At 38.2% G+C, this 21,310-nt stretch overlaps 2 protein-coding genes across 5 annotated transcripts; both read right to left on the reverse strand.

Annotated features, from left to right (window-relative positions):
• Positions 1-747: 747 nt before the first annotated feature.
• On the reverse strand, positions 748-4,498 carry LOC144056342 (elastase-1-like). 2 transcript variants are annotated; one of them, XM_077573090.1, is made up of 8 exons: positions 4,362-4,498; positions 4,170-4,273; positions 3,135-3,235; positions 2,924-3,049; positions 2,688-2,824; positions 1,519-1,661; positions 1,026-1,175; positions 748-829 (listed from the first exon to the last, which is right to left on the reverse strand). In XM_077573090.1, exons 1-8 carry the CDS (start codon positions 4,399-4,401, stop codon positions 818-820), a joined length of 813 nt encoding a protein of 270 aa, XP_077429216.1. In that variant the 5' UTR covers positions 4,402-4,498; the 3' UTR covers positions 748-817. The 2 variants fall into 2 exon arrangements, with proteins under 2 accessions (XP_077429216.1, XP_077429215.1); XM_077573089.1 differs by lacking the exon at positions 4,362-4,498 and having other exon boundaries at positions 4,170-4,341.
• A 2,577-nt stretch (positions 4,499-7,075) lies between these two features.
• On the reverse strand, positions 7,076-21,253 carry LOC144056185 (elastase-1-like). Of its 3 annotated transcripts, none has more exons than XM_077572715.1 (8): positions 10,275-11,228; positions 9,934-10,031; positions 9,735-9,835; positions 8,598-8,723; positions 8,363-8,499; positions 8,152-8,294; positions 7,753-7,902; positions 7,076-7,189 (listed from the first exon to the last, which is right to left on the reverse strand). In XM_077572715.1, exons 1-8 carry the CDS (start codon positions 10,312-10,314, stop codon positions 7,178-7,180), a joined length of 807 nt encoding a protein of 268 aa, XP_077428841.1. In that variant the 5' UTR covers positions 10,315-11,228; the 3' UTR covers positions 7,076-7,177. The 3 variants fall into 3 exon arrangements, with proteins under 3 accessions (XP_077428841.1, XP_077428842.1, XP_077428840.1); XM_077572716.1 differs by lacking the exons at positions 7,076-7,189; positions 10,275-11,228 and adding exons at positions 14,332-14,410; positions 21,114-21,253 and having other exon boundaries at positions 7,732-7,902; XM_077572714.1 differs by lacking the exon at positions 7,076-7,189 and having other exon boundaries at positions 7,732-7,902; positions 10,275-11,235.
• Between the last annotated feature and the right edge of the window lie 57 nt (positions 21,254-21,310).

Below are 21,310 nucleotides of genomic sequence, written 5' to 3' on the forward strand. Positions count from 1 at the left end.
TTAACCATAGTACTAAACAATTATTTAATAAATTTAATTGTTTATTGTGGTTTATAATTCATGAAAGTAGCACCAATAATAATAAAAAATGATTAAAAAAAAAAAAGGCTATGTGTTGTTATTACTGTGATCATTTATTTACTCTTTTTATATTAAAATGATCTTAAGTGGGGTCCATTTGGTTAAAATTTTATTACTTGCCTTTTACGTTTTTTTTTAATGCTCATGAATTGACAGCTATAATTTTCAAGTATTTTTTATTTTATCATTTGTTTTTTTTCTTGTTTGACTTGATCAAGTATCCGCTAGATGGCGCTCTACGACTAGCAAAGAAATAATAACTGACCTGAATGCTGCGCCATTTAAACAAAAAACGATAACTATTAAAAAATTAAATAAAAAAGCAATATTAAAATACAAAGATAAAATTAAATAAAATGTGAAGAAAATAGACAATAAAAGATTGAAAGAATACAATTTACAACATAATATAAAACAATAACTGAGCTTCATTCTGATACAAATAACAAATTGTGAGGCGTCCTATGGTTAATAATAGTGATATAGTGTTTGTATTTAGTGGTAATAATTCAATGGATCCCAAATTTCACTCTTCCGCTGTTTTACTTTTACAAATTCAACATTTATGTGTGTCATCTGAGCTGTTTTCCATTCTTAATGATATTTTATCTTATTTAATATTCTGACTGCTGTCGACCTTAAAAAATGAGACGAAGAACAAGTGAATGGATAACGTAGAGCATTTTATTCCAAGGACAACCATGAGAGCTCTTCAGTCTGCGGTTGTCTTTTCCTTTCAACCCATTATCTGTAAAAAAAAAAAAAAGGTGGGGGGGGAAAGAAAAGAGGCATGAGTAAATGAATAATAATGGTGCAAAACACTTTACCAACTTTAAAAAACTGGATCCAGCGTGTACCACTTTCCCCATTTTATCGTGACAAACCGGATGATAGCAAGTTCATCAGGTTTAGTTCACGCAACAAAATTGTAGTTGAATACTGACGCCGTTCATCCAGCTGATGTAGTCGGACACGCGGGTGAAGACGGTGGGCTTCCGGTAGGCGTTGCAGCCGGATGACGACACGAAGCTGGTCACGCCGTGCACCACCCACTTGCCGTTCACGCTGCAGTTCAGGGGGCCGCCGGAGTCACCCTGAACACAAAAAATATGCAAAACTCAAAAATACATAACAATAACGTAATATTGGTCGCTCTTTGCAGAGGATAAAGAATATACGTCTGCGAGTATTGCTATGTTTTTTGACCGCATTTGTTGTTCCAGCAGACTTTAAGGCAATGTTGTCAGGTTGTTTTAAAGAGACAAGGTCGAAGTATCTTCATTTTGTGGCTAGTTTGACAATAAACTTCAACGGGGAGAGCCTAAGAATGGCTTTTTCGGTCATAAATCTAAAACATTCCACTGATACTTGCTCAGAAATTAATAAAATACTTGGGTTCTGGCAGGTGTTGATAATAAATATGTAGGGTCTTGTCACCTGGCAACCGGACTCGCTGGCTCCGCCGGCACAGACCATCGATTTCTTGACCGTGCTGCCCCACCATCCATAGCTGGAGCACGTGCTGTGAGCCACCACAGGGAGGTAGGCCTGCTTCAGCTGGGCGGACAGCTGACCTCCAGCTAGACCACACAGTGGGAATACAGTGGTTAATGGAGAGCGGGAAATAATGATAATGTGTTGACACTGGAATTGAAATCAAAGTCAAATGTAAACACTGTTGTATCAAAGCAACTGCAGTATTTAACGTGCCTGGGCATCATATAATAGTACTGTAACGCCGAGCACCACTTCAGAACCAACCTTGTCAGAAACTTATAAAAACCGAGCAAAAATATTTGGGAAATGTTGAGAAAAATGTTAACGACTGACTAGGAATTTTCCAGTGGGGGCGGGCTTCTGCTTGAGCCCTGGAAACAAAAATTTTGAAAACTACAGTATTCACTTTTAATGTTCCAAAAAAAAAAAAAAGCCATTCAGGTTCAGGCTGAGAGTGACATCTTTGTGAAATCATTTGCAAAAACTTTGAAAAATAATTTGGGAATTTTTGAGAAAATGTAAACTATCAACTAAAAAAATAAATAAAAAAATGTTTCGGGAAAAACCCTGAAGCTAAAACCTTGCAAAAACGTACTTTGCGAAAACATTTTGAGAACCTGGTGTAAACTTTGCAAAAAAAATAACGAAAACTTGAGAAAAATGTAAATTATTAACTTGAAGGTTCCAAATAATTGTTTCAGGAGCAGCCCTAGACGCCATATTTTGCTTGAGAAAACTTAGCAAAAAGCAGGAAAGATCTTGAAAAAACAAACAAAACGTTGACTATTGACTCTGATAGTTCTCGGAAAAATCCCTTTCCTGATCCACCCAAGAGTGTATGTAAACCTTACAAAAAACTTGTGTAAGCCATGCAAAAACATTTTGACAGAAAAATTTGAAACTAGTCAAAAAAAGGGGGGAAAAGAAAAAACCTTTGTACAATGTATGAGGAAAATCAAGGGATCCAGTTGACACAAAACCTTGTGACGTGATGTTTACTGCCTACCATCTGTGCAGAGTTGTAGCAAGATTGCAAAAAGTGCCGTTCTCAAACTTTTGAAAATCTTGTCTAAAACCTTTCGTAGCCAGGTGAAAAGCGTATTACTCACTCTGAGTGCGTCCCCAACCGCTGATGTAGCAGTTGTTGTTGTGGGGCAGGATCTCACCAGAGGGTGGGATGGCACCCAGCTGGACGTAGTTGTTGAGGGAAGCCTCAGAGGACAGACGCAGCAGAGCAATGTCAAAACTAAAAGAGAGCAACAACGAGAGACGGCGATAACATTTGAGATGATAAACGCATGTTGTCGGTGTGTTCAGGAGAATGGGAAAAAAGAGCATTGCTGACCCTCCGGCGACGTTGTTGGAGTTCCACCTGGGGTGAAGGTAGACGCGACTCACGCTCATGTACTGCTCTTTGCCCTCGTGGCTGTTGATGTTGTGGTCTCCCAGAACCACACGCCAAGTCCTGGAACTGTGATGGTGCATATATTTGACTAGTAGTAGAAAATGGTCGGTAAGGAGTAAAAAGCAATGGCCGGCCATGTTGGCTTTCCCACCGGTCGACGCAGTGAGCAGCCGTCATCACCCAGCCTTTCTTGATCAGTGTTCCTCCGCAGGTGTGGTAAAAGCTGCTGCCAGATTTGTACTGAAGAGAGATCTAATGCAACAGGGAGTACACATGTTGTCAAATGTTTAATACATAAGTGAGGGCAAACTAGAACACTGTGAAAAATCACAAAACAAGTGCCCAACGGGATTATTGTTGATTTTATACGTGGATGTCAATGCATGTCAAACCAAACCAAAATTACATTTGATGTTTTTCTTCTTAAAGATTATTTATTGACCTTTTTAGTCTGCTTTGTGTTTTATTACAAATGTCACTGTAAGTACATTCATTCAAATTAGAATCTTAAAATATTTTTGGTTTCATTGTACATTGTGGCAATTTATTGTTACTTTTATGGTGTTTTAAAGCACATACGCAATGTTATCAGTGTGGGTAAAAAAGTAATTAAAATGTAACTTTTGGGGGTATTCAGTGGATGGGCACTGCACACATCCACAAATAGCAACAATTCACACCTAATTAACACTCATAATTGCCATGGGGGGACGCAATTAAATAGTAGATTAGGTAAACAAAAATATATTATTATGCGTGAAATATATTTTGCAATGACATTATTGTATAATTTCATTGCAACACATTCAAATTATTATATTCTAGCTAAGATTCAAAGATTTGTTATAACCTTTTTAGTGACATCTTTTAGTAGGATTAACTACATGCCAGATTTGAAAAAATATGTTAAAATATGTCTACATTTATAACAAAGATTGTAACAATAATGCATTCAATTAATTAATTGATTTCTACAATGAATATAATGATGCCAGTTCTCAGTTGAATTGTTAGCCAAAGGCAGTGGCTAAAACAACAACAACAACAAAAACCTGGGCTCTAATATTGAACCCTGTGGTACGCCACACAGCAAAACAAATAGGACTGGAATGGAGGATTTTGGATTTGATCTTTATCGTAGTGCATAAAAGCAAAATATGGCACGATAACATACAACGTACATTACCTGCCAGGGCCAGGAGTTGGCTCTCGCCACCTCTCCTCCAACGACTCTTTCTTCGGCTTCGTCATCCTCCAAGAACCGAGGCTGGGGCTCCAGCTCAGCCAGCACTGAACCCAGCAAGGATACACCAAGCAATAACGTCAGAGTATTCATTGAGGTTGAGACGTCAAATGAGAAAAAGAAGGCCAATGTTACCCAGTGCGGCGAGAGTGGTCAGCAACAGAAACCTCAACATGTCCGCGGTCGCCCAAAATGTGCTGCACTTTCTGTTCTTCAGCCTTTTATACCTACTGGGTGGCTTTTCCTCAACGTGACATGTTCAGCGCCACCTGTGCGGATCACATACTTATCACGACATGGGTGGAACATGAATTTTTACAAGTGCTGACTTGGCAAACAATCCAGTTTCTGTTTCCATGACAACTCCTACTATTAGAGTTTTTATCAGTGGACCTTAACTGGACTGAATCGGCTTCACGTGGACTGGACATTTAATTAGGTACGCCTGCTTAATTCAAGGTCTCGTCGTCCACGTCAAAATTTAGCAGTAATAAATTGAATAATTATGCATATATTTGTGGACACACCGCGGTCAAGTTGTGTTTTACGATTTTAAGAATGTGCAGAATTTCACAAGTTACTTCATGTTAAAGATTAGCTCTTAATATGAAAAGAAAAATGCACTGAGCTGTCACTAATGTCTTACAAATGAAATGATGCCATCTAGTGGCAGTACATCTTTTTTATTTTAACTCAATTTTATGAATTATTATGAAATTACTGTATCAATGACTAAAAGATGCAGCCATATTTCAATGAGTTTAACTTTTCCCCCCCCACTTTGTGTTAACAAGAGTATGAAAACTTAGAAAAAATACTTTATTCAAAATTGTATTATACATTTAGAACAGGTATAAAATTTGTGATTAATCGTGAGTTAACTATTGAAGTCATGTGATTATCACAATTAAAAATCTTAATCGCCTGATACTATAGTATTTTAAAAAAAATATTAATACATGAACACTATTTAATATTACCAATTCCTGGTCAGTCATGAAGCCGATGTGCAAGAATCTCACTTTAACAATGAACGACTACAGCCTGCAATTCACTTGACTTCACAGCATTTCCCTGCCAAATCAAAGCACCGGCAGATTTGTGTCAGATCTCTTATTAGATGAAATGAAAGGCTGAAATTAAGTTACAAAAAAGCAGCATTCCTGCATGGCTGACTGTCAAATCTCAGAGTGAATCAAATTCAGCATTTTCAGTATCTTCTCTTTTTTTCTCTTGTTTCTGTCTCGTGTCATTTCTGAGTGCTGGCGAGATTCGTGGCATGACGGCGAAACTGCTGACCGGCCGAGTTTTGACAAAAATGTTCCACTTGGCGGTGATATCTGACTCGACTGGGGTTCGATGCACAGTGTTACATAATACAGTAGTGACTTCATGTCATGGGAAGGAAGAAGTAAGTGGACGCATGAAAATGTCTCAAGCACTCATCTGTGTTTTTGCTTAGATGATGTCAAGCTTCGTTTCATGTTTTGTTATCTTGTGTTCCATGTTCACGTCTTGTCTTAGTCGTAGTCGGGTTCCACCAATTGTTCTCGTCAAACTTGTCCCTTGTGTGGCCCAATCAGCTCCTTCCAACTTGTGTCTTGTCCACGCTGGTAAATCTCATTGTCTCGTTAAATTGCTTGTGTTAATGCTGCATTCAAGGAAAGTGGGAAGTCGGACTTTTCCTACCTCTGACCAGAAAAAAAAAATAAGACCCAGACTTCACCGACCAGCTTCAATCTGACGTCACTCCTCAATGGGGACTCAGACCGTAAATGGCAAAAAAAATTATTTAAAAGATTAGAAACATATTTTATTATCTCTTTATTAACATTAATTTAGCTATTCAAAAATTCATCGAAGATGACATATACCTTTATTTGTAAAAAAAATAAATAAATAGGAGTGGCAGGCGATCAAAAGTTTTTATCCTAATTAATTGCATAACTTCAATAGTTAACTCACGATTAATTGCAAATTTTATATTTGTGCTAAATGTGCAATAAAATGTACAGTAAAATATTTTTGCTCTAAGTTTTCATACTCTTGTTAACAAAGTCGATTTTTTTAAACTAATAGAAATATGGCTGCATCATTTAGATATTGATACAGCAATTTCATAATAATTCATAAAATTTGAGTTATAATTAAAAAGATGTACTGTACTGTAAAAAAACGAGTGTGATATTGATTTGTGTTGAGGTGATTTATCTGCCACTAGATGGCATAATTGCATTTGTAAGACAGTGACAGCAAAGTGCATTTTTCTTTTTATATTAAGAGCTATCTAATCTTTAACATGAAGTAACTTGTGAAATTGTGCAGGTACAGTACAACTTGACCCCAGTCTCCACAAATATATTATCATTAAATTTATTACTGCAAAATTTTGACGTGGACTTTTATGCTGCGTTGCGACTGGAATTTTCCTAGTACAGGCTTTCAAAGTAAGGGACGGTCATTAATCGCACGTTTAAAAAATTAGTTGCGTTATAGGAACATTAAATTAATTCAAAATGAACACACTAATTTTGCCACCCCTAATAATGAAGGAAGGTTTGCTAGAGGTCAAAATATATCGTGATGAACTAGAACAACAAACAGTTTTTTGGAATCAGCCATCTTGTTGAACGCTTTGAGGCCGGAACCGGGACAAGCCGAGTGGTGCAAAGATGCATCCTTTGTAGTAAGTGAAATGTTCTTAGATCATTTCATTGAAAGTGAAGGATTTCGGGATGCAATAGTTGGTCAAACAGGATTTGCATTAAAAAAAGGAAAAGAAAATAATTTATTTTAGGAGAAAAAGTGAGAGAATGTTGATGTTGTTTGAAAGAAGCCATCACTCAAAGTTATGTAGATGCGCTTTATTTTGAAAGGTTCAACAACGGTGGACTGATGATGGACTAAACAAACAACGATCTGTGTTTTGCTTCTCGAACTGCTGTATTACTTTACATCATGATCTGTGAACAAGAAAAGAGAAATATTGTCAACCATATTTATTAGGGGTGAGAATTGCCTAAACCTGGCAAGTCGATTCGTATCACGATTCATAGGTCACGATTCGATTCGATTCCGATTAATCCCGATACAAATCTAAAAAATTGACTAATGCGATTCTTTTTTTTTTTTTTTTTACTCAAATTTAGAAAATACTAATCAGTAAACTTGTACATGCACACTGTAAGATTTGTATGAAAATGTATTTATTTATCTGAAAATTCAGGCTTTAAATGAGCCACTGCATTTACCAAACGGGTTGCAGTCAGTTTCATGTCTGAACAGCACTGAAATCAAATATTAAGGCTTAATGTTCCATTAATATAACATTCTTCCATGCTTAATGTGTGAATCCTAACCCTAAGTAAAACGTTTTGTTGAATATTCCCATAAAAAATGTATGTTTAAAAATCGATTCGGCCGCATATCGAATCGATTCAAGAATTGCGCGCTGTAATATCGCGATATATTGCCGAATCGTTTTTTTTTCTAACACCCCTAATATTTAGTCAGTGATGTCACCCACCGAGTCCATCCATTCGTTGTAGGCGGAAACGCGGGTGAAGACGGTGGGTTTCCTGGGCGCGTTGCATCCATAGCCGGACACGAAGCTGGCGATGCCGTGCACGTAGTATGTTCCGTTCACCAGGCAGTTGAGAGGGCCGCCAGAGTCGCCCTGAAATGGTGCAACAAAGACAGCGACACACATCAGAAGTAAGTCATCAAAATTCTGATTTTCGAATGTAGATATAGATTCCAAAAAATAGTATAACATTTAGAGTTGTATTAACATAATGCTCCCAGCATAGTAGCCGTGGCTAATATGGACTTGTTCACAGCGTAGCATTGCTAGCATTGCTAATACGCTAAAGCTAGATATACATTCTATGTGACGATTTACTCTTTTCCCTCAAAGGGCACTCACGTTGCATCCAGACTCGGAAGCACCTCCGGCACACACCATGGTGGTCTTGATGCTGCTACCCCACCAGCTGGAGCTGGTGCAGGTCTTGTGACCCACCAGGGGAAGGTAGGCCTGTTTGAGTTGCGGGGACAGGCTGCCGCCAGCTGTAGACAACATCAATGAGCACGGGCGCGAAAGCACCAAGAAGTGAGTGGACGGACAACAAACTTACTGGAGGTGAGTCCCCATCCGGTGATGTAGCAGCGGTTGTTGTGGGGCAGGATCTGTCCGGAAGGGGGCAGAGAGCCCAACTGCACGTAAGAGTTGAGGGAGGCCTCGGCAGATAGGCGCAGCAGGGCGATGTCGTAGCTGTGTGAGAAAATAAATAAATAAATCAAATAAAATTATATATATATATATATATATATATATATATATATATATATACATTATATGTGTGTCCTCACCCAGCGGCCACATTGTTGGAATTCCATCTTGGGTGGATGTAAACGCGGCTGACACTCATGACCTGCTCCCTGCCGCTGTTGCTGTTCAGGTCGTGCTCGCCCAGAACCACACGCCACGTCCTACGGCTGAAGAGAAACAAATACATTGAGGAAATCGATAAGACAGCAAAACGCTCAAATTCGGTCACCGTTTAAAAATAGTTCCAGGTTTAGGGCAAAAGCGACTCTGCTCCAGAAATGGGCCCCGACCCACCAGATGATGCTTTTGTTCTCGCTTTTAAATGCGTGTTTTATATTTCATTAATGCAACTGAAAAATAAATATGTAATTAATATATAAATAAAATAAATAATAAAAAAACAGCTTAATCAAATGCATAAAACAATTATAATAATGATGTCATTGTTTTCAATTTTCTTTTTTAAATTTATTTATTTATGCGATTAATTATGAAAAAATTTACACGCATGATGCTCTTAATTTAAAAAAATCTTTTGTTCTTTAAAAAAATAAATAAATAAAAGATTATTAAAAATTAGGGGCGTCAGGCGATTACATTTTTTAATCATAATTAATCACATGACTTCACTAGTTAACTCACGATTAATCACAAATTTTATATTTTTTTGAAATGTACAATACATTTTTTCCTCCAAGGTTTTCATACTCTTGTTAACAAAAGTGGAAAAAAATGTTAAACTAATAGAAATAGTTCAAAGGAATTTTTGACGTCTATAGCCGTCAACGGCAGTGAATGAGTTAATAGAACTAATTGTGCTCCATTAACTGCATTTAGGCAAACAGAACCAGGAAATTGGTCTTGTGTTATTGTGTATATATATATATATATATATATATATATATATATATTTTTTTTTTTACTGAAGTAAGTAAAATATAAAATAATTAATTAAAAATACCAATCAAAAAAAAATTATGGTAAAAATATAAAAAAAATAATGAATCACAGTTAAGTGGTTTGTGTGTTTTAAAACAGTAATTCTAGAAGAGTAAAATAGGGGGGGGGGTGGGGGGGGTGGGGGATAGACACAGTGAGAGTAGCAGCACTAATTGTTTTCCTGATCAGGAGAATCACGTTTTCAAAAATACCAAAACGTCATAAAATCATCCTGATACCTGTCCACGCAGTGAGCAGCAGTCATGACCCAACCTCTCTCAATCAGGGTACCCCCACACGTGTGGTGGAATCTGGAGCCAGATTGGTACTGAAGAGAGATCTAACGGGAAGGGAACACAACACACGTGTAAACAAGCCTCACCTGCACGATCTGCCCGTTCCATCCCATGATGTCATTTTAGGCCGCATTTACAATACCTGCCAGGGCCAGGAGTTTGGCCGGACCACCTCGCCTCCCACCACCCTCTCCACACTGTCCTCCAGGTACCTGGGCTGGGGTTCCAGCTCAGCCAGCACTGTTGGAGGAAGATAACACGGGAGACATTTATGTTTTATTCTAATGAACCGAAACAGAGAAAGACAGCGAGAGAGAGAGAGAGAGAGAGGAGAAAAAGAGAGATAATATGCACTGCACTTCTTTTAGCATGACTACGCTTAAAATGACTGACAAGTTGACAGAATGCAGCTTGATGGCCAGAAAGAGGATCAATAATGAACATTTCCATAGTGTGTGCGTGCGCGTGTTGTCGGTCTCTCACCCAGGGCTGCCAGAGTTGTCAAGACCAAAAACCTCAGCATGTCTGCGAAGCGTCACCAACGTTTCTGAGGAGACGTTTTTCTGCTTCTTTTATACTTCAGCGCAACCTTTCAATTTTTTTTTTTTGCATGGAGATGTGTGGGCGCGCGCACGTGAGCGTGTCCAGCTATGCACCTGTTGACTGTCCCACAGTGCGTTATCATACTCGCTAACGCAGAAAAAATGAGGAATGACACGTAGACTGGATCGAAATCATGACACGAGTCACGCGGCTCTTTGAAGTAAAGCCGGGAAAGGAGAAAAATATTTGCGCAAACATGTTTTCGTGGTTTCACCTGTATGGGATAAAATAAAATAATAATAATAATAATAAAATAAAAAAAAATAAAAAATTCATACATATTACACATTTTTTACAAGATTGAGGTAGCAATGCTTGATGATGTCTTCATTGCTACCGATGTCTATAAAGTGCGAATACTGTCAAGAAAAACAAGTGTGTTGATTCTATATCACGAATACTTGAGAGATAACACGAAATGTACCATTTTGAATCGTCCATCAAAATTCACAAGCGATAAAAAAAAAAAGTCAGTTTCTCTAAAATCCATTTATCATGCTGGTTGAAATTTCACTTTGCAAATGCAGAAACTAGTGTAGCTTTTGTCAGCGCTAGTAAAGTGAGCTACCACTCTACTTTTCTCACCCCTATAATATTTAATTTAATTATTTATTTGTTTTTTGTTTTTCAAGGGGAGCCAACCCCCAAATGTTCTTTACAATAACATGTTCTAGGCATAATCACTATTCTAAACACAGCATTATGATTAATATTGTGTTTGTGGTAAACAAATTAAGCAGCAGAATCCACCTATTTTGATCCATATCATGTGGCGGCCATTTTGCCACTTGCTGTGTTCTGGAAATGACATCACAGGCGATGCGAGGTAACAACCAATCACGGCTCATCTGTTTTCTGAGTCGTGATTGGTTCTTAGCTCAGCTCGCGAACGTCACGTGACCAAACTCAGAAAACGGGTGAGCTTCGAATCCTGATTGGCCGTTACCTGAGCAGTGGCAAAAGGTGGTGTTTTCTGGCAAATACAAAAAATAAATTAAAATATTAGTTTTTGTTATAAAATATAATAATAATAATAATAATAATAATAATAATATAAAGTACAATTTAGGTTAGGCAATTAGTTGTGATGGTTAAGGTTAGGTTAAGGGGTTACGAAATGCATTATGTCAATGAGATGTCCCCACTAAGATACAAAGACAAACGTGTGTGTGTGTGTGTGTGTGTGCGCAAGACATTTTCATGGGAAGCAAATGTGGCGTTCATTAACAAGGCGGAGGCGGTATCAAATGCACACATCTTTAATTAACACATCCCCCCCCCCCCCAACACTCCCTGACTTTGATGTTAACGTACCATTCGCGTAAGTGGAGGTTGCCACGGCGATAGCGGTTGAGGCTCAATACGTGGACAAGATGTCCCTCGTCGACAAGGAAGTGGCGCGGCGTTTAATCCCCCCCCTTCCCCCATCTCGGGACCCGCTCAATTAACACACAGGCCGGATATCGCCATAATGGCCCGATAAGGAAGTAATCCCAAATCCATTCACTTTTAATGACTTCCTGTCTAATTAAGCGTCTTCTGTTAACGACACACACACTTTAGGGAGCTTTCCACTGATCGGAAACCTACTGTTGGGATTATTGGCACCATTTTTGTCTTTAAAGAGCGCTAATTCACATTTTACTTTGGAGGATGTTAATCCAGCTGCCATTCCAAGGCAGTGTGGGAGAAATCTTTTCGGAGCCGGTTCTCACACGCTTTTTGACACTAAAAACTTTACAACTGTTGTAAAGGGGACACATTATGGGCAATTGACTTTTTTTGAATTGTTCGGATATAAATCGTTGGGATTCTGGAGTGCCTACCTCAGTGGCGTGCAAAGGGGGCAGGTGGAGGGTAAGGGGTGTCAGCATCCACTCCCGCCCTATGGAAGACATTTGTTCATGGGCAGCAATGGAAAAATCTTCTGTCCACTAACCCTAACCCTAACGCTGTGTTTTTTTCCTTTCTTTTCCAACAAAAGATGTAAATTAAATGTCTGTTAACGTGCAGACAGCACAATTCTGCTGCATGTTACTGTAATGCAAACTGATTGTTGCTAATAATGAGCATGTTTTGCGCAGTGGAAATGCCACCAGGGCCTCGTGTTCCCACGCTTATCTGCTCATGCTCGTCAGTTTCAAGTCATGAGGGCTGTGATGTAAATATTAACTAAGCGTTTGCACTCTGTTTCATCATTTTAACCGGAGAGGTGAAAGAAAAAGTGTTCTTTATTTGGAAGAATCGGAGAGACTGAAATTCAGATGAAATTAGCATGCTTCATTTCACTCAAAAGCAAAGCAAAGCAGTATTAATTCAACAATAATACAATAGAGTTAAAATAACACTTTTGAAAATGTTGTTTTTTTACACAGAGATGGAGTTAAAACAACGCTGACGATAGCTAGCTAGCTGGCTGACGATAGCTAGCTAGCTAGCTAGCTAGCTAGCCAACTAAATAAATAGATAGATAGATAGATAGATAGATAGATAGATTATGTATGATATAATATTTAGCTTCACAAAAGATAAAAAATATGTTTGGCATAAAATCAATTTGTCATAAAAAAATAAATAAAACACCTTTAGCCTCACAAAAGCTTTTGTTCCCCAATGAAACGTGCCTTAAAAACACCATCTTTTGGAATATCCATGCAGTGTATTTTGACTGAAGAGATGTTTTGGGCCATTTCCCCCCCCCCATCCATCCATCTATCCATTTATTTTTCATCCATACATAATATTCTTCCTGTTTAACAACTATCATCCATCCATCTTTGCGGTGCAGAAAATATGTGTGAAAAATGATCCACTGGCTTGTTGGCTTGATTGAATCGCAATCAAACTACAGTGAAAGCAATCGATGTGACCAACACCAACATAATCTCTCTCTCTCTCTCTCTTTTCTCTCTCTCCCTCTCTCTCTCTCTCTCTCTTCTCTCTCTCTCTCCCTCTCTCTCTCTCTCTCTCTCTCTCTCTGTAGGTGATTCTTAAGCGATGTGGCAAATAACTCCACTGCACATGCCCATTTCCAGCTTTCAAGCGAGGGAGTCAGCGTCACCCGCTTGATGTTGTCAATTTACACATTTTCATTATATACAGCACACATATATTGAGTTTTACAACAACACTCGCAACGGACAAAACAATGCAGTGCAGTGTAAGCGCCAGCTAACTTGACGACTCATACCACTGTTTGCGGACAAGAGAGGACATAGAACATAAAGTGGTAAAAATAGTGTCACTTTAGGTTATATATACAATTTTAAAATAGAAGTTGAATATATATATATATATATATATATATAATTTTTTTTTAACAGTCTATTTGGTCCCACTCTAAACAGAGTAAAATTTACACTTGGAAGAGAGTAAAATATTAAAGTAAATTTTACTAAAAATATTAATTTTAAAATAAAAAATAAATAAATAAAATAAAATTAATAATAGTACATTCTAAGTATTTTTAGTGTACATGAGATAATTATTATTTTTCTTTCTCAGAAATTTTAAGTACATTTTGCAAGGAGAGATTTTGACTAAATTTGACTAGTTTATTTAACAACAAAACCCCCCCAAAAAAAGGTTACACAAGGGTTGAGGAATGAACTCACAACCTTTAGCTTGGGAGCCGCTCTACCACCTGAGCTATGCCACTCCTCCTGTTTACTTATATGCAAAAGGACAGTTACAAAGATTCCAGCTGACGCGAGCGATAAAATAACATATAGTAGGATCAGCGTGGCTCAGGGAGTAACAACCTGAAGTAGTGGGTTTGTTCCTCACCCCTTGAGTGACTTATATTTTATTTAATTTTTTCACTCTCTTCCAAGTGTAAATTTTACTCTGTTTAGAGTGGGATCAAATAGACTCTGTTTAGAGTAAAATTGACTCTACAGAATTGACTGTGCATATAATGCTCAAATCAGAAACGTACCTTTTTCATCACAGTGACCTCCGCTGCTCCAAGTAATTCAGAACTGCCACTGTCCATGTTTAACAGTGAACTTCTCTCTCTGAGTAATTAGAAGAAGTGGAAGCGATTAAAACCACGTTGCCACACTGTCTGCATAAAGTATCACATTTTAATTACAAACGCTCATTAGGTATTCCAGGCTGAGAAGATGCAGAGAAATTAAAAAGGACACTTTTTTTTTTAAATGAACTGTGTGCAAAATGAAATGTTGATGCTGTTGTACAGTATGTTAGAGACTCATTATAGCGCGTAAAGCAGCTTGTGTCGCTCAGTTCATTTCACCTCACTTTTATACCTGTCATCTTAATTATTCCTCAGGGGGACAAGGCGAGAAAATAACTATATCAATTAGCTGCTTTCAATAGAGTGAGAATCCGGTTGTTTGAGCATCTAGGGTGATGTGATGACACAAAATGTTCACGACAGCGCGGATTGTTATATATTTTAATTAAATCCGCACGCGTGGCAGTGAAAAATGTGGTTTTCAGTTTAATTCAATCAACATGTGAAACAGTGAAAAATGCTAATTCTCTTTGAGAAGAGACATGCGCAATTATTCCACAACTAAATCCTTTATTTTTTAAATGCAGTAAAGGTCATTCGTCACCAGCCACGACGGTCTCGTGTAGTTTTTGTTTACATGATGCTTTTGGAATTAACTTTCAGTGGTCTTTCAACACTTCCTAAACGTTTAGGGTCAATATCTTTTTGAAGGATGTACGTGCCAAAACTTTAAAAGTGTTTTTTTCTTCTTCAAAATTAGGTATTTCAACCTGCCTAACATTGAAACTGATGTAAATTTGTGAGCATTTGTGAGAATTTGTATGCATCATTTCAAAGGGAATTCATTGTAAAATTAAAATACATAAATGTTTATTTATCATTTTAGAGACGTCAGCCTCATATGTGCTTTACTGTATGAATAAATTCGACACGAATAACAAAATTGCATTGCCAAATTTGACTACACATGATTCAAATGTATGCTGAGAAATAGCAAAAAAAAAAAGGGAATTATTATAAAAGTGAGTACTCATAAAGATAATACTGCATTTTCATTTGTGAAGGTTGCACTTCATCATTAAGGTGCCGTATTCAATCAGAAGACGAAGAAAAGATCGAGTTGGTGGCTTAAGCAAACTATTTGTGCTCAGAAAAGTCAATTTTATATTAAAATGTCTCCTTTGAGGGGGTGTCAGTGCGCTATTTGAATTGTTTGGAAGCAAGCAGGAGCTACAAGACTTACTTTTGGAAAGCGTCTTCCTTCCATATCTACAATATTATGTAATCTGCCAATCGTACTGCTGCGAGTCAGACAGCTTCACTGGTCTGTGGAATGTTGCTGTCACGCATGACTTCTGTCTCCATTACAAGTGCAAGGAGAAAATTAATGTAGAATCGAACTGCTTTGAGAGGCAAATAAATGTCGTTTCGTGGAACATGATGTTATCTCCGTGAGTTCCTAACGTTAAGTATGATTTGCTTTTTCTTAGTGAGTTCACTGTCGCCATTTTGCACTCGTAGGTAAAATTCTTGCTCGCAAGTCAAAGCAAAAAAAAGAAAAAGAAAAAGATGGCTCTCGACAAATTCACGTCAAAAAGCAGTCTGAGCTAATTTGTAGAAAGTATTTCCTGTAAAGCACTTTTTATGGACAGCTTTGAAAAGTTACTGACAGCTCTTCCATTTTCAATTACCTAATTAATGAGAGCTAATTCCTTTCATTTCATATTGTAGACTGGCTCCACAGTTTTTTTTTCGTATCTGGAATATGCAGAGGCACAATACCATTTACTTTGGTTTTCTTTGCAAGAACAAAAAAAAAAGAACAAAAGAAAGCAATTGAATGGAAGAGGACAGGGAGGGGGTTTGGAGGTGAGAGACCTTTATGTGAATAGAATATTTAATTAGCTGTTATGGAAAATAAGTAATTAAGATGAATTTAAAAGCCATTAAAAGGCTCGAGGGTACGCCTCAGCTGGGTAACATTTAGACAAACGCCGACAAACAGAACAACAAAATATGTTAATGCTCCACAAGAAGGGAAAACATTACATTTGGTTAACACATGTACACTTTTATTTGAACCACTGGTGGGGCAATAACTACTAACAGTAGGTATGCTAGGCAGCAGAAAAAGTACTATAGCCTTGGTGCAAACCACTCCCTAAAAATGTTTAGAAATGCGCACATTAATTGTTTAAACTGTAGATATACCACAACTATTATCTCAACACAGTTAAAGGGGAAGTCAAGCTTAAACATTTTTTGCCAAAAATATATTTTATGTAACCTCACTAGTCTGAACATGACATTCTGATTCGTATTACATTTGTAGAATATTTATGAGTTTTGAAGCAAAATCCGGCCATTTTTGTATCCATCTCAGGGGGCGGCCATTTTCTCACTTGCTGTCGACTGAAGATGACATCACAGTTACTCATGGCTCAGGCAACGAGCAATCATAGCTCACGTGTTTTCTAAAGCTGAGCTGTGATTGGTTGATGCCTGAGACCTGAGTAACTGTGATGTCATTTTCACGCGACAGCAATGGCAAAATGGCCGCCTTCTGATGTTGATAAAAAACTACTGGATTTTGCTGCTGAACTCATATTCCACTAACACAGTATTAACCAGAATACTGTATTTAGACTAGTGGGGCTGCATAGAACATAATATTGTCAATAATTTTTTTTGGGCGGGGGGGGGGGGGTTGACTCTTAACTCCCAGCCATTTTAACTTAAGCAACCCCCTTCGCTCCCGGCTGTTTAACTCGGTTTTGACTGATTTTGCAAGGTCCACAGAATATTCTGTTCTATTGCTATAAAAACATGGAACCTGTCAAAAGAAAGATTAGAGTCTCTTATTTCATCAGGAAAAAAGTATATTTGTATCTCTTTCCATTTTGCAGAACTTAGCATTAGAATATACCTAAGTTTCATCATTATTCACAAACCTGTTGAAAACACTGGCAAACCCCCCCAAAAATAATTGTTGCCAGATGGCCCTGGCTGATCTCTTATACTCTGTGGCCCCCTGCTGGCGTTTTTTTGTAATAACTATTGCTTTAAGTGACCTCTTCGTTTCAAAATCGGCATCAAAGCCTTCTGTATGCTATAGCATAAAAAAAACATTTAAAGTGTGAAGAGTGAAACACAAAGTATTAAAAAACATTTATACAGGGGTTTGAATAACTCATCTGGCAACAAAAACAAGTGGCCATCCAACACACCAAAAAAATTTGAAGAACTGAAAAAGCCTTTTGAACGCGAGGTGAAACTTTTTCAGTTAAAAAAAAAGAAAAGTCCACTTCCCAAACAGGACACCAGTCAAAGTTAATAGAATTCTCGTGTCCATAAAGACCAAATCCTTGAGGAACCCGAGAATTGCAACCAGTAGAGCGAAATGCAGCAGCGTCGTCACAAAACCTATTTTTCGGCACAAAAGCTCCTTCTGAGATAAGCCCAACTGGTAATGGGGAGACGGCACTACTTTGACAGCCTCCTTGTCCTTCATTTGCTACGAGCAGCCACTGATACTAAAGTAGCTTGCAGTAAAAATATAATGGATTGGCCCAATGCCTGCCACGTCGTCAAGCACTGAGCAGGCAGCCCCTGTCACACTTGATAGCCGAAGTAAAAATCTCTGTTTTCTGCCCGTGTAACTTTTGCACAATTTATTTGGAGAAGGGACAATTCCTCAGAGAGCTTGGCATGCACGTCAGTAATAGCGGGGTTGCCGAAAGTGGCATTGCGCGCGCCAAAGTGAAATATCACTCAAGGTAGAGGACAAAGTGGGAGGCGTTGCGTTGAAGGATCCTTTGGCTGTCAATAAAGGCGCCCTTGACTGATAATGATCATCACCCACTGAGGTAGCATGCATTTGTCTGGGCAGATTCTCGTTATCAGATCTAACGACCAGCTGTCTGCGGAGACCTTGTCTGTCATCCTCCCGCTTATCTGATGAGGTCACTTCCTGGACAGATGCCAAGACAACAGGTGGCGGAATGCAGGTTTTGGGGTGTGTCTCCAAGCAAATCAACTCCCATTCTTTTTTTTTTTTGTTTAACTTCCCCTTAAACTTCAAGGATGAATCTTCAGATGACTCCCGCTATATGAGCTAATATCGAAAATCTGCGTATCATTTTTTATTTTATTTATTTATTTATTTATTTTTTCTAGGAGAGCTCAGTATTGTTCATTCGATTTGACATCATCATTGCTCTTCTTTTTTAAAAAAAATAAATAAATAAAAATAAATAAATAAAATGTTTTTTTTTTCTTTCTCTTTTTTTCTTTGAAAATCTGCGTATAATTGACGGCCATTACAAAAAAAAAATATTGAGGAAAAAAACAGGAATAAACCTCCAATGAGCGTTTTTCATTAAAATATAAAAAAAAAGAAGTGTTTAAAAATATTGAAAAAAATATCCATGAATAGGTGAATGTGCGGGTGCTGAGTTCGTTGTAAACTTGACTATGTCTTCAGTTTCAGGCATGGCCGAATTGGTAATGAGTTTTCGCTTGTACAGCGCTTTTCTGCCTTAGGCACTCAAAATGCTACTGTCTCCTCATTTTACCTACTGATGACGCAACATCAGGCGCAACTGGGGGTTCAGTAAAGGCCTATTGCTTGAGGACACTTGTACGTACGTGGTCACAAGGGTTGAGGATCGAACCCAAAAATTTTGGGTTGGGAGATTGACCACCGTAGCACATGAGCCATGGCACCACCTTTTTTTTCCCTGACCATTAGTGAGAGTTTTGATACAATACATATCAAATCAGTTGGGAATAAAATGGTGAATTTTCTAAAAGAACATCATAAATAACTGGATTTTGTTTCAAACCCATCTTGGACGTCTCATATAAAGGTTCTTTTTCAAAGAGAATTTCCCCCCGGAAATCAAATGCAAAGAAAATAGCAGAGCTACTCTAGCTTTGCTGCTTTATGGAGTGGTGTTGCATGGAAAAGAGTTTCTATTTTTACACCACCTCTTCCTTACTCTATAATGAATTAAGTACGTTTCCTCGTAGCACAAGTGCCAATAAATTACAACCGTTTTTACCCCCAAACCGCTGTGCTTTCTATGTATGATTTGCAAAATAGGGACCTGCTTGAATAAAAGTGTGATCAAAAGCAATTAACATGGAAAATAAAAAATGAATGCATGAATAAATAAATAACAATCCAGATGTATAAAATATAATAAAAAAAAAAAAGAGGAAAAAAAGAATGACTTAACATACTTGAAAACTGGACATCCTTTTCATCTCTTCGCGTGAAATGCTGTATCATCCGCGGCATCAAACGTGTGTCACGGGCGCATCATGCTCAGTCAGAATTGCCATCGCCTAAGCAACAGAACATTGCTTATCTTCTCGGCAAGTGCTAATCAATACAAGAAACAGGCTGTGCAGATGACTGCCTCGTTGTTTCAGCTGATGCTGTGGCGAACGGCAATTAAGGATGGAATTATGAACAATTTCACGGGTGAATTCCTCTTGCCTCTTTGGCAAATGTGGCTCCGATGACAGATCTGGCAGTGGCATTCGCTTAACTCATTCCAGATATAATGGCATCCATTTGATTACTGCGGGAAACACACATAATAATAATCAGGCTGAATTTGAGAATTCCCCTCCCTTCTGATTAAAGTCAGCAAAGGCCCATTTAACAGATGTCTCTCAAAGATGATCCTAACGGAGACTGTGATGGATCGGGGTGTGTCAAGAGTGATTTTTTTTTCTCAGAAAATTAAACCTGTTCAACAAATTCACAAATAATTATCAGTCTCAAAAAACAAAATGTGCTGTTTCCATGATTTACAGTGGCTAACAATGTGAAAATTGTACTTTAAATTAAAATTGTGTGCTAACCATGATAGCCAATATTGCCATTCTGAAGAATTTGACCTAAGGACACCATAAAGGCTGAACAAAACGGGTCCAAGGACTGACCCTTGAGGGGCCCCAGATATCATTGTCATTCGATTAGATTTAAAACTTCCACTGGTCACAAAATAACTCCTCCAAGGACCTGAACCATTTTCGGACTGGTCCATTTGACTCTTTAGGCATTTAACTCCTTCAAACCCAAAATGTATAAACACGTTTAATACTTTGTCTTTCACTCCCCCAAAAAATGATTGCACGTTTTTTTTTATGCAAAAGCATACAGAAGGCTTTGACGCAGGCTTATTATTATTATATTAAAAAACAACATAAACGGCCAGCAGGTGGCAGCAGAGTATAAGAGATCAATCAGGGCCATGTTGCAACAAGCTCTTTTTGTCAGTGTTTTCACCAGGAATGTGAATATTGATTGGCTGTATTCTAATGCTAATTGCTGCAATACAAAAAAAAACAAACAAATATACTTTTGCTTCCTGAATTGTTTTAACAGGTTCCATGTTTTTATAACTGGTGACTGATAACGGAATTACACACAATATAAATGACAGCCCCGAATATATAGTGATTAATTATAAACAATTATAGTGGGGCCGTAAACCTGGAACCTTTTTGATTTATTGGAATGATGACAAACACTGAGTCCTCCATCACTGAGCCCTCCAACAAACCCCCCCCCCAAGTTAGGGGTCCCTCGCTGCATGCCCTCGAGTGAGGTTGAGTTACATTAGTTTATTCATGTCTTGTCAAAATTGTATTCTATTCAATATAGGTTAGACCAATTTGTGACTAGGGTGTGCAGCGGAGGATGACACAACATCTGATGTCGTCACCTAGTGGAAGAAGAATCCTATAGTCGCTCTGCTTCCCACCGCCACTTTCCATTGATCGGACCGCGTCGTCACAGCAGCCTCGGAGGTCGCTTGGGAAGAAGAAGACCGTTTCCTTGCAGCTGTCTGTCTTTTTCTCCCAGCTGCAGCATCAGCAGCAACCACCGCAGCCTGCCAGGTGCACGCTCCTCCTCATCCTC

This window comes from Vanacampus margaritifer, chromosome 8 (genome assembly GCF_051991255.1).
Source record: "Vanacampus margaritifer isolate UIUO_Vmar chromosome 8, RoL_Vmar_1.0, whole genome shotgun sequence".
Lineage (NCBI taxonomy): Eukaryota > Metazoa > Chordata > Actinopteri > Syngnathiformes > Syngnathidae > Vanacampus > Vanacampus margaritifer.